The sequence below is a fragment of the Mya arenaria genome, chromosome 9 (assembly GCF_026914265.1).
Source record: "Mya arenaria isolate MELC-2E11 chromosome 9, ASM2691426v1".
In the NCBI taxonomy this organism is placed as follows: Eukaryota; Metazoa; Mollusca; class Bivalvia; order Myida; family Myidae; genus Mya; species Mya arenaria.
The window spans coordinates 59,403,712-59,417,399 of record NC_069130.1 but is presented as its reverse complement, the minus strand read 5'-3'; the positions used below and the strand labels follow the sequence as shown (position 1 = coordinate 59,417,399).

Genomic DNA, 13,688 nt, shown 5'->3' with positions numbered 1-13,688 from the left:
GGTCTGTCAGGCAGACATACAGACAATCAGTTTATCTATTTGAAGTGTTACTTAGATACATCCACATATTTGTTTTAGAATAAATAATCAATGAATTAACAGCAATTTTACACAGGTATGCGTTTTGCGTATATTGAAGGGACAATACGTACCATGCCAGTTGATACTCCAATCAGGATGGTTATCACCCATTTTATAATCTCTATTTTGCTAATAGACTGAAAAGAAAAAAAGTTTTTGTTGAAAAAATCGACATCTTCAAAAATATAATGGATTGGGTAAAAATCAGAACATTCTACTGTGACTTTTAAGACGTCCTTTCAATCGTAAGCACGTTAGAAATAGGACATTGACATTTGTCAGCTATATTTACAAACTACTGAAAGATGCATGTTGCGTACCGCTATGCAAATTCACCATCGTTATTTTAATAATAATAATAATAATAATAATAATAATAATAATAATAATAATAATAATAATAATAATAATTAATAATAATAATAATAATAATAATTAATAATAATTATAATAATAATAATAATAATAATAATAATAATAATAATAATAATAATTAATAATTTCTTACAAACAACTCTTACAAAAACGATTGTATGTGCTTACATGACTTGCGGTCTGGGCCTCGACGTAGTTTTCGTATGGTTTGTTATAGCATATATCGTAGTCCAAACTCTGGAAAAGAATGGAAACAATATTGTAACACCATCTATAGAATCTGTAAATAAGTTTCTAAGAATAATAGCTTCAGACTGATGTATATATCATCAGAAAACATATCGTCCCAACCGGATTCAAACTAAGGAACAAGTGAGAAAGGCGCCAAATAAAAAAGGGCGGACAACTGAAACTACGGCAATGAGAAAGAGTTCCCTCCCCTAGTAATTATTATAGTTCTTCAAAATTTGTTAATTTTGTGTGATAACATGTTGTTGCAGTTTCTAGAAAACTACGAATCTAAACATAATGCACAAACCTCATAGTCTTTCCTGGGGAGATTACTATCATCATGGTGACTTCCATTGCTGCTATGGCTACGAGGTACAACGCTAGACTAAAAAAAAACCTGTTTCTTTCAGCAAGCTGATACACACTCACTGCGTCGGATTTGTGTTGACAATGTATCAGCTAATGTGGTTGTATTAGAAGTCAGTTAGATGACTTGACGTAATATCTTAATGATTAAGACTGACTCGTTCGCTACGCTCACTCTACCTTTTCTTATTCATTACGAATTTTCTTCAATAAATTTAAAAGAAATAAGCATAAAACATTCTACATAACAAGGCATTTCTACCTTATGAGACTATAGTAGACCACAGCAAATCTTTTAGGACTCACTTATCATTTAATATTTTTTTGCTTTCTGCTATTAAGTACACGGTTATCAGTAACTAATATTTTCCATAAATGCATAATTTAGTAAGTAGTTGGTCTATCTGTCCAAATTTATGTTTGTTATACATGTGTATGTATTGATTTTGAATAAGGGTGTCACTTAAAAAGAAATGTTCATGAAAATACTTTTGCCGTTCGTTGGCTGATGCGTTACAGCACAGTGAAGAAACGTGAAAATCGAACGACACTGAAATAGTTTAAGATTTTTTCCGCCTGCTTGAATCTGATTTCAGTGTTGTTATTGTTTTAAAAAAATACACAGATCTTATTCTGAGGTGAAAGCGCCCCTTAGCTATATTTTAATTGGATGCATTTTTATTAGGCCGATTCAAGGTATGTTAAGTCTTTTTACTCATAATTTGGCAGTAACTATTGGCTGACGTTCATTTATATTACTATTATAAAAGTGTTAATTCGGTTAATTCAACAATAATAAAAAAATAATTGAAATGTGACGCAGTTTTTGTTCAAACTACTCCAGTGTATTTGCCAATAAAATGTGCTTATAGATAGAGATATATTTCTAGTATATGAGAACGGAAAGCATTTTTTTCACATTCCAGAGGAAAAATATTATGGTATGAAATTAAAACCTATTTGGTACAGCAGGACAAATTACTCGTACGCTGAAAATCATACTATCATTAGCTTATAATTTCACGGGCATTAATGTCAGGTGCGTCCAGGTGTCCTGGTTCATTATTTGTGAAAAACGTCCTCGTTTCGGTGAACATACGCATTGTTTGCTATATGTTGCAACGATATTTTTTAGTAACGAACTTGTGCAGTGCACCGAATGAAGAGCAATTTCTTGTTTACCATGACGCTTGTTTTAGATGAAAATCATGTCTGTATTAAAATATCGCGTGAAAGCTATGCATGTTCTCACTAGGCTTACAGATCCACTCAATGCATTGAATTCTGCAAAACTACGATTTTATTCCGTTCTTTTTCATGCAAATCTCATCCGATACATTGTTTTGGTCAAATGAAAGGTATACTGTTTTCCGAGTGCCAAGCACTAGTTTTGGTGATATATCAGCACATTTAAGCATATATGCTTACTGATTCATTCTGTACAAATTTAGAACAACGGTTCATCCCAAATCTGGTAAATCTATGGCACACACAAATAACGATTAAAAGGCGTCGATATCCTTATCCGTGTATGTGTACTATAACACCTATAAGAAGGGTCATCTTGATAAATACCTCAAAACCCTCTGCTAAAAGTAGAACTGTCATTATAAGTTGGCGGTTATCTGGAAAGTCGAGGCAGGGTTGAGTTTTTAATTGAAATAGTGTAGTGTTTTATAAAAACAATGGTTATACTCATCGAATCGAGGAGGTTTTTCACCCCAAACAATGTACAGGAAACCTGGACGCACCTGATAAAACTGCCCTTAGATATAATTGCATTAAAAATTGACCAATTCAAAAAGTTTTTTTGAAAGTGTATTTACGTGATTTGAGTGAATGTTTAGAAGTAAGCGTTAAATCGTTAAAATCCACAGGGGAAACAAAAATGATAGCACATGCAACTTACATGCTCGTTGACATTAGTCAAAACAGAAGATCGTCCAATCTCCATGATCTTTCAGCTTAACATGAGAAAAACGAAAACAATTCCACGCTGTGTCTATGTGAAAAGTAGCATTTATATTTCACTAATGTTCAGTTCACATTCAAAACATTGAAGTCTTTAAACAGAATATCCATTTTTAATTCCAGTTATGTTTTGATTTGGAATGAGTCACACCACCTTTTTCTGAAACAAAGTTTAGCTACTTATATTGCACAAATAACCAGATGAGATAAAGAAATAAATGAGGTTATATATGTTCACTGGATACAGCAATGTCGTCTAACAGCTCATTGTTATCAGCATCCACTGTACTTAAGATATACCAGCTAACAATCTTGTAAACGATAACAGCTCGTTATTAAGTCAACAATTGGAGATTGCGACTACTTATTGAACTGATGCGTTTAAGACAGTAATTCTAGATTGTCGTATTGGCTGTATATCTACAGTCTTAATCAAACAAAGACAGTGGAACCCTAAAATCATAAGTCTGAGTTTGAGACTAAGACTTAGAAATGCGAATAAAAATGGTAACGATGTACAATGGTCATACAAACTGTTTTTTAACTCTTATAATAAAATGCGCATTGGTATAAATAAATCCTCTTATCTGTAAATCTTACAGCAAATTATACCTTCATTTTTTTACCAAGAGCAGTTTCGAAAGATAATTCAGATTTCGCCTTTCAAAACTGAATGTCATACTCACGGTTTCTGTCACAATATATCTATTCTACAACCAGAATAATATATTTTGTTTACATTAGTTGTATTAAGGATAGTTTGAAACATTTAAACAGGAACAGATCAAATACACTTGACTCAGGCTCCGGCCACTTTATATGACAACAAAAACAACACTCTAGCCCAAAACACCACGGTCTTATAGCGCGCTTGTTTTTAATTAAGTGCTTATAGACCCAAAACGGTTTAATCAGGTCGGAAAAGATGTCCATGCAAGAAGAGCCAAAAGTAGGACTGCGCCTTATTCACGTAACCTTCAAGGCGCTCCGGGAGAAAGTGCTTCACCCGTACCTAGGTCCGAAGATCGACTGGCTGGACAGTAACAATAAGCCATTGAGAGATGGAAAACCCATGATGAACACTTCAAGTGGCACCCACATCGTGATATGCCATCTATCTTGTTGCACAGAGGAGATTTCAGTGTTCACTTCCGTCCGTCCGTCTGTCTGTAATTTTGTTTGAAGCTCAGTCGTCCCTCCGGAAAATATGATCACTGAAATAAATGAATAAGTATGCAAGTTATGTTAATGATACTTGGTATGTCGAAAGATTGTCATAAGGAGCTTTGCATGCCATGTTATATCTGTCGTTCAAAATTGAGGTTACTGTCGATTCAAAAATTATGGAAAAAAACCCTCCCACTTTTTGACTAGATCCTGCAATAACTCACAATGCAAGGTAGGTTGCTGAACTTTGGTATGTTGTTTGTGTATTCGACAACAATATGGCAAGCATAATCTAATAATGACCTTCTTACTACAAACCATGAATGTTGCTTTCATACTTCTTGAGTTATCTATGCCAAGCTCAGGTAAAAAAGCGGCAAATAATGAATAACGCACGTCATTTAAATACTTCCTTACTATTGCAATTATACTGGTAGGGAACTATTGTATTGCTCTCAGTAATTGTTAATGTTCTCTGATTGTATATTAATATAAGCGCGACATCATGACGTAATGCCTTTACAATGCACGGGCATTCTTTTAAGCAGGCGTAACACCAAAATGGGGAAAACGGCGCATAGTCATCGCAACATATGCGCTGGCGCCACAACGATCACAAAACACGAATTCGAGTCTAGTGCACAAAGATAGCTAATGAAGTTCGCGGCAGCAATTGTACGAAAGCTAAATTTATTAAGCTCTAGTAAGTGGTTCAAATAGTAGATGGTCATAATTTAAATTTTGTTGGGATACATACATAAATGGGGAAAACACAGAGCTATGTACCAAAACGGCATAACAAAACGTAGTGGCAGCATGACTTGGGGAAATTAAATCGGTGTCATGGACCAACTGTATACAGGTTACGCCCCTTCATCCCCGTGTGTCTCATTTGATTCGTGTCTTTGTGTCAGCAATGTAATTAACATAGTTCCAGCCAACACAAACCTCTGACATGATAATAAAATCACAGAATAATATGAGGAAACATACATAAACATGTAGCAAGTGCATTATACAAATAAGACATGCAGGTTTAGACACGCGAATAATAATGTTACATTAACCGTAGTAATATTAGTATTATTTGAAATGGTTTTGTTTGTCAATAAATATTATTTTAAAAGATGCCACAAACTAAATTCCCGCTTAACGTTTTCTTTATTCAGACAGAAAATAAACACGAAAAGCTTATTTTTTAATGTATTATAGAGGCATTTGTTAATTAATTGCAGGAATCAAGACTTGTGGATAATATAAACTTTAGTATGCGATGATTACTTCAGTAAGCCCAATATATGCAAAGACAACTCTTACAGTTACTTATACTTAAAGATGACAGAGTTATCTATCTAAGGTTGTCATCTATCGACAATATTTAACTTTGAAATTAAGTCATGTGAAACGATGCAGGGGGGCGGTTAGCAACATTAAACTGTACTTTATCATGTTGCTTGGAGAGAGACTTATACTTAACATGTTATCATTGCAATAAATGACAACCTTTTTTGGTAATCTACATGCATGATTTTTCATTTTATTTTGCATATGTTCGAAAGACATTATTGTTGATAACTCTGTGACATTGTATTTGTTTTTATGAACACTGAGTATAAATAGGTGACTTATGATAAATAAGGGAATAATCTTATATTTATTATTTTAATGACATTTGCAAAACAAACGATTAAGCTTAATGTAAGTCTTTCAAAACTCCCTTTGTCGGCGATGAATGTATGAGAACAAGTCACGAACACTTTCACTTGTTACTTGCATCAAGCCGTTAAAACATATAGACTGACTTCTATACATAAGTTTTTTTTTATTTTTCTCGAGTAAAATAAGTAACAGCCTAACGGTTGAGGCTTCCTTCATCTGCTCGAATAGATTCTCAAACAAGCAGACAGTATCATAATCAGGGGCCGACTGATGGACAATAACCGCCTTACTGTCAGAAATCGGGACAGGAAGACGATGACACTCCTTCTATTATTATAAACACCAATCAGCTTAAAGTTAAGTGAGACGGGCTAACGGTCCCCTGCTTATTGACCGACCGACAGACCGACCGACCGACCACCCACCGACCGATCGACCGACTGACTCACCGACCGACCGACCAACAGACAGACAGACAGACAGACAGACCCACGGACAGACAATAAGGATACATGCAGACAGATAAGGAAGTGGCGGATTTGCAGTTCGGCTATTACCGAAGCTTTTATTTCGACTTAAGGACATTATACGATGACATAGATGGACATTATACGATGACATAGATGGACATTATACGATGACATAGATGGACATTATACGATGACATAGATGGGGGATTTTGTAAGGACATTATACGATGACATAGATGGGGGATTTTATAAGGACATTATACGATGACATAGATGGGGGATTTTGTAAGGACATTATACGATGACATAGATGGGGGATTTTATTTTATCTTGTGGTCATGACATACTTTAATGTTCCCACGACTTATATATCTCGTTGCCACAACTTAGTTTTGTCTGAAACTAGTTCATTCTAAAGATACTAGATAAAGCACAGTTGTTTTCAGAACAGTAGTGCTTTGTTCACATTATGTAGATGACATGTATAAGTGTGACCCTGCAAACATTAAATATTATTAAAGATATTATATATGTCAAGTGACTGTATAGTTCAGGACAATAAACTCGTTTGTCTGCCATTCAATATGTGTCTCTGGCTGGCTATTAACCATTCATTTTTAGTAAATGACATTTAACTGGATCGGTATATTATAATCAACCAAAACATAAACGACAAAAAATGCACATTTAATTTTCATTTCAGTTGCTAATACAAATTCACTCACATACTAGGAAGTTTAACATTGAGGCCTCCACATTCCATAGTCTTCTTATTACAACTATACTTCACAGTTCGAAATGTGGAACAGAACAGAACAGAACTGATATATTCTGTTTAAGCTGCACTCTCACAGATTGAACGTTTTTAAAATGTTTGTGTTGGAACGAGCCATTTTATGCGAAAATGCATGGGAACCATACATCAAGCAGCTATTGATAAATACTCATTCAAATATAATCTTGGAAATCCAATCTTAAAGTTGATAAATTATAAATAGCGTAACTAACGCTTGTATGCAACATTTTATATAGTTAATTACCTTTCAGCTCTAACTTGGTGAAATAATTGAATTTCTCGATGTAAGCACAATTTCAAACCAATATCACCAACATGAAACCCGTCATTCGGAACACCTCGGCCGTTTTCCATAGAAAACAACTCGGATGTATATTGACGGTTTAAACACACGTCCAAACCGGATTAAAACTAGAGAACAAGTGAGAAAGGCGCCAAAATAAAGAGGGGCGGACAATTAAACATTCGGCGCTGAGAAAGAGTTCCCTTCCTTGAAAATTATTAAATTTTCTCAAAATTAGTTAAATTATTGCGCTCAGGAAAAACAAAGACAAATGTAAAATATAAATTTAATTTGGCCGAAATAATGGGCTGCTAGATTGTAAATGAAATTAACATAGATATAAAGTTTTGTCAAAAGCAGCCAAAAATCCTCCCAAAAAACGGCCAAAACCTGAACTTAAATACCAGAATCTAAGTTAGGAAGCCAAAGCGACAAGCCGTGCCGCGTCAGTCATGCTAGAAAATGAAAATCTAAGGTAGCGTAGGTAACAGTCGGATTTCCAGTTACCAAACAATTGAATAAGTTCCCCCGGCACACCGCATTTAAAATAGAAGGAAGCTCCTCCGCGTCTGAAGGAGTGCATGGTGTATTCGTGAGCGTGAGCAATCGGAAGTTGCGTCATTATACGTCGAAACATACGATCAACGCAGCTCGCGTCAAGCGGGATCACCTCCCCAACGGAAACTGTACCAAACAACGGTTCTGAGGGTGCCAAGGGAACTAACCTACACATGTTTTGAAACGCTTTTACTGGACATAAAGAAGAAGAGTCATTTTTACACAACGGAATAACTACGTTGTTTTCCCCGAATTGATTAGTTTTAGCATACTTAAGTAAAACAACAATGCCAAAATCTGTCACTGACACATCGTTTCTACACAGGTATTTAGACTTATCAAACTTAACACTAGAATCAGGAACTATGCTTGATTTCCTGCACATCATGTAAAATGCAAACAAAAATAAGCACCATATCGTAGCAAGAAAACACACGTCCGAACCGGATTAAAACTAGAGAACAAGCGAGAAAGGCGCCAAAATAAAGAGGGGCGGACAATTAAACATTCGGCGCTGAGAAAGAGTTCCCTTCCTTGATAATTATTAAATTTTCTCAAAATTAGTTATATTACAACTATACTTCACAGTTCGAAATGTGGAACAGAACAGAACAGAACCGATATATTCTGTTTAAGCTGCACTCTCACAGACTGAACGTTTTTAAAATGTTTGTGTTCGAACGAGCCATTTTATGCGAAAATGCATGGGAACCATACATCAAGCAGCTATTGATAAATACTCATTCAAATATAATCTTGGAAATCCAATCTTAAAGTTGATAAATTATAAATAGCGTAACTAACGCTTGTATGCAACATTTTATATAGTTAATTACCTTTCAGCTCTAACTTGGTGAAATAATTGAATTTCTCGATGTAAGCACAATTTCAAACCAATATCACCAACATGAAACCCGTCATTCGGAACACCTCGGCCGTTTTCCATAGAAAACAACTCGGATGTATATTGACGGTTTACAATGTCAGAAATCTTAACATTTAACTAGGGTATATAAATATATCGCGTAGCAATTAAGCAGTTAAACTTTAAAGAGGCTTTACTCTTGGGAATCTTAATTATTTATACAAGCATACAATTCAATGGGAAATAGTTTGAACTTATTAATACAAATTAGACTTTAAAATAATACTATTGTTTTAGACTATTATTTGAATTTTAACAAACTACTTTTATGATGTAACGGCATGCATCCGAAGTTGTTTTCGATGAAAAATGGCCTCCATTCCTGATTTGCTTATTGACTGGCTGATTGGATGATTTTAGAATGTTCGTGACATGTCGATTAGTAATGTTGATAATAATCTTTTCAATCTTTTGCCATCAAATACGAGATTAAAATCACAATTCGTTAGAATAATTATATAGACAGTACGAAGGGCATATTTTTGAAAAAAAATCAGTATTTTTCACAATTCTGGCATTGAACATTATTCTTAGTTGGAATTATAAGGTTGTTTGTATTTAAAAAACACACTTGAGTTTGAAAATTCGGTGCCAGTGGTCATATAATGATTTTTGGAGAAAAGTGCCCTGGTTAGAGATACCTAAAGGTTCTTTCACATGCACAAGTGTATATCGCTGTCACAAAGGACCCCCACTGAACGTCCCTCCAAGCAAACGATTAGTATTGTTTTAGTGTATCGAACCTGTGATCCCTGGGTTGACAATCAAATGTGTTACCACTAGACCACGGATCCGCCACTAGTTCTGATAAGTTTGATACTCTTAACTAAATATGTCCCTTGACGGTTGAAAATAATATATACAGAACGTGTCCATGTGGGCGCACTCAAGATAAACTATCTTTGAAGACCCATACTATTTCCGAAGTCATATGTTGGATAATGGCCGAGGTGATCCGATTGCAAGCGGAGTAGTATAAATAATGCATGATCATTTCATTCTTTAAGTAGTTCTGTGACGCGGTCGTTAACACAGATTTCTAATGGTTAAAATGTTAACAAGCAGTAAGCTTACTTTTTGGGATTACGTTGTTTTCGGGGCTACAATTGCAGTATCCATTGGAATTGGGATATTCTTTGCAATATGGGATAGAATAAAGAAAAAAGGAACTCTGGAGGATTATTTTCTGGCTGGAAGAAAGGGAAAGGCTATACCAGTGGGACTTTCATTTATCGTCACTTTCTTGTCCTCCATTCTTGTTGTCGGATTCCCTGCGGAAGGATACGTATATGGATCTGTTTATGGATTTTACGGGCTTGGAACAGCTATTGCCTACACGTTCTCGGCCTTTTTCATCGTACCTGTGTTTCACCCTCTTCAGCTGACAACAGTTTACGAATATATGGCTCTGAGATTCGGAAACAATGTTTTAAGATATGTCACTCTGGTTATGGGTTTGGCATACGGTGTATTCTACATGGGGACTGTGACATTTGGTACATGTGTCGTGTTGCAAGTAGTCATTGGAATACCATACTGGGCGAGTATAATTATATATAGTACGGTCACTGCCATATATACAACTATCGGTGGAATAAAGGCAGTTATATGGTCGGATGCTTTTCAGTTTTTCATTATGGTGGCAGGATTTGTCACAGTTGTAATTAAGGCAACCAATGATGCTGGAGGCTGGCCAGCTATGGTTGATTTATCTGGGGGTAGACTTGACTACGCGAAATTCAGTTTGGATCCAAGCGCAAGACTGACCTTTTGGAATATGACATTTGGAAGTATAACAATGATGCTATGCGCTTCGTTTATGCAGCCTGGTATGCAGCGTATTTATTCTGTACCAAATACAAGGGAAGCCAGAAAAATGCTCTTATTTGCTAGCCCATTCTTCCTTATTCTTTGCTGGCTAGCGGCTTTTGAAGGCGGAGTCCTCTTTGCCTATTACAATTCGAAAGGCTGCGACATATATGCAGGCGGAGTCATTGAGAACGTAAATGAAATAGTACCATTTGCAGTGATGGACATGTTCAATAAGCACCCGGGAATTCCAGGGTTATTTGTCGCCTCTCTGTCATGCGCTGCGTTAAGTACACTATCGTCATTTGTAAGCAGCTTATCAGCAATTGTGTACGAGGACATTATCAAAGTACACAAACCGAATATTGGAGACAAGACAGCGGCTAAACTGTCACGTGTTTTGACGCTTGCATTCGGAGCAGTGTCGTTAGGAGCGACGTTTCTGATTTCTGTTTTGCCAGGAACAGTTGTCTCCCTTTTCTCGAGCTTAACGGCGTGTCTTGATGGGCCGACTTGTGCAATATTTATTCTAGCAGCAGGATGGAAACGGGCAACAACGAAAGGCATACTGGTTGGCACATTTTGTGGAATCACTCTTGCATTCTTGATTAATTTAGGAAAGCTCTTCGGTGATTTACCTCCGAACCCCACCCTCCCCGCAGGACCCACACACAACTGTGACTTATACTTCACAAGTAATCAAACAACATTAGAGTACTCGAACTTCGAGACAACGAGAAGCCCAGTTGTAAATGCTACAACAACAGTTGTCGTTGAGAGCGAACTTACAGTTGTGGAACAAATCTACAATATATCTTACATGCTTATATCTCTGGTTGGGTTTACGGTCACAATGATTGTGGGAATCATTGTCAGTTTGCTGACCAAACCTCCAGAAAAGGTAGACGAGAGATGTATATTTTCATTCCGTAAACATATCGTTGAAGAATTGTTTGGCAAGGACGCTACAGCACCAAGTGATCTCACTGATGAAGAGATGAAATTCCTTAATGGACCTACTCAATGAACGTGCATAATGGGTATTGGCTTTGGCAACAGCTTAAAATATATTTTAAAATATTTGTGTGAACATTATAGTACCACACGCCTGGTCTTAAACCGCATTGCCGTTGACAGTTCATTGTATCAGAAGGGTCATCTTTTTGTTCCTGACTTTGCATAATACACAAGGAAAATACTTAATGTAATGCCCCTGTCATTATTCAGGTAATTCACCTGAACATTTGTTTGACATAATATACAGTCCTAAGATGTATTTAAAAACTAATCATGGTATACGTGATATTAATTTATGGTTTAACTTTCCAATTACCATAGGACATGCCTTAATTTAAATTCAATCTAATCCATTTATTTCTGTTGCTATTTTATACATGCGAGCGGGTTTCTCCACCCACCTTTCATTTACATGATTGAGATATTTGAGCTGCTAGGTATAGCTGTTATGTTTAATCATCTAGTTTATCAAATAAACAGTTTTAAAACTTGTTTTATAAGAATCATTTTGTATTATGAGCCACATCGTTATTGCTTGATTTTATGTTTTGAAATTGTATTTTTGTTGTTGTTTAAAACTGTCATGGCTGCCGGACCGCCCCGAGGGCACTGGGAGTACCACCTATTGGTCTGTCTGTAGTGTCGGAACGTCCTCCGGTGATTGGTAAGCGTTCCAATGGTCATTTGGTAATTGGTCGAGTGGTCAACGCTCCAGCCGCCATTAGTTAGTTTGGATCCCGCTAGAATCTCCCCGATTTTTATAGAAAGAGCTTTCTTTTCGGGATCACGTTGGTGTGTGTGTGGCAGATCCGTGGTCTAGTGGTAACACACTTGACTGTCAATCCAGGGGTCGCAGGTTCGATTCCCCGCCGCACACTAAATACAAATACTAATCGTCTTCCGTATGAACGTTGAATTGGGGTCCCGTGCTATACACGTTAAAGAACCAGGGTAGCTCTAACCAGGGTTTTATTCTGTCTGCATTATTCTCCTAAAATATGATAAACAATCTTGTCGGAGCACTCGCCGATAGGGCCTTGCCCGAATGCGATCATAAGTAAGCTTAAAAACATACCCGGAGCACGTTGTGTGGACACACTTGACCGTCAATCTAGGGTTTCAGGTTCGTTCCCCGCCACAACACTGCAAAAACACTCATCGTTTTCCGGGAAGAATGTTTAATGGGAGTCCCGTGTGACAATGCTTTTCACTGGAGCACGCTTAATAACCATGGTAGCTCTTACCAGGGTAACATTCTGCCTGTGTGTAGTATAGTTCATCAAACGCCCGCGCCATGTAAATAACTGTAATAATAATTCAAACAGCGTCACGCTTCCAGCCGGATCATAACACAGGGAGATACTAGCGCCCCCACGCCGCTCAAGGCCCTTGCTCAAAGGCTCTCCCTGACTAGCAGTCAAACCGACCTTTTTATACCACACCGCACTAGACATGTTATGCAAGTACCAGACGGGTTATGCAATCAAAGTATATACACCTATAAGTAGATATGTCCCTGGGGTGTGGTATCTCTAACACTATGTATTAATATGTTACACTGTGCTACATGCTCAAAAAACCTAAATTGACTAGCAATCTTATCGGAGTACTCGCCGAATGGGCCTTGCACCGAGTGCAAGTAACAATACCCCCCGCCCCCTCGACAACGAGCTCTAGGCCACTAGACCAGCATATTTTTATGGCCGCAAATCGGAATCTACCATCGGCAGATCGCCAAAACATTTTTAGCATTTGGCGAATTAATGCGCGCACGGAAATATCAACGCAAGCGCTGTTAGAAGTGCGGTGGTCAACAATTTAATTCACAATACCAATCTGCTCCAACATCTTCGGAGCTGCGTTATCCATAAATAGTTTGCTGAAGTAGCGCTGTGATGCGTATTCATAATCTTTTGTGCGGTTAAAATAGTGTCAATAAGCTGCGTAATTATGCAAATAAACTAATTGAAAAAGCAATTA

The 13,688-nt window shown here is 36.9% G+C and overlaps 2 protein-coding genes across 2 annotated transcripts in view; one reads left to right on the top strand and one right to left on the bottom strand.

Annotated features, from left to right (window-relative positions):
* Positions 1–10,136, bottom strand: part of LOC128246221 (H(+)/Cl(-) exchange transporter 6-like) — a 47,786-nt gene extending 37,650 nt beyond the window's left edge. Inside the window, exons 1-5 of the mRNA XM_052964413.1 lie at positions 10,097–10,136; positions 4,037–4,238; positions 995–1,052; positions 625–693; positions 153–218 (exon numbers count right to left, since the gene is read on the bottom strand). Of these exons, the coding sequence (XP_052820373.1) occupies positions 153–218; positions 625–693; positions 995–1,052; positions 4,037–4,238; positions 10,097–10,136 (435 nt within the window). The remainder of the gene's footprint in view (positions 1–152; positions 219–624; positions 694–994; positions 1,053–4,036; positions 4,239–10,096) is intronic.
* Positions 10,137–10,518: 382 nt separating this feature from the next.
* Positions 10,519–11,718, top strand: LOC128246220 (sodium-coupled monocarboxylate transporter 2-like). The gene has a single exon (XM_052964412.1). It carries the CDS (start codon positions 10,519–10,521, stop codon positions 11,716–11,718), a length of 1,200 nt encoding a protein of 399 aa, XP_052820372.1.
* Positions 11,719–13,688: the final 1,970 nt, after the last annotated feature.

What these genes read in the sequence shown, in the direction of transcription:
- LOC128246220 (XM_052964412.1), top strand. Translation starts at nt 10,519, where the DNA reads ATGGTGGCAGGATTTGTCACAGTTGTAATTAAGGCAACCAATGATGCT.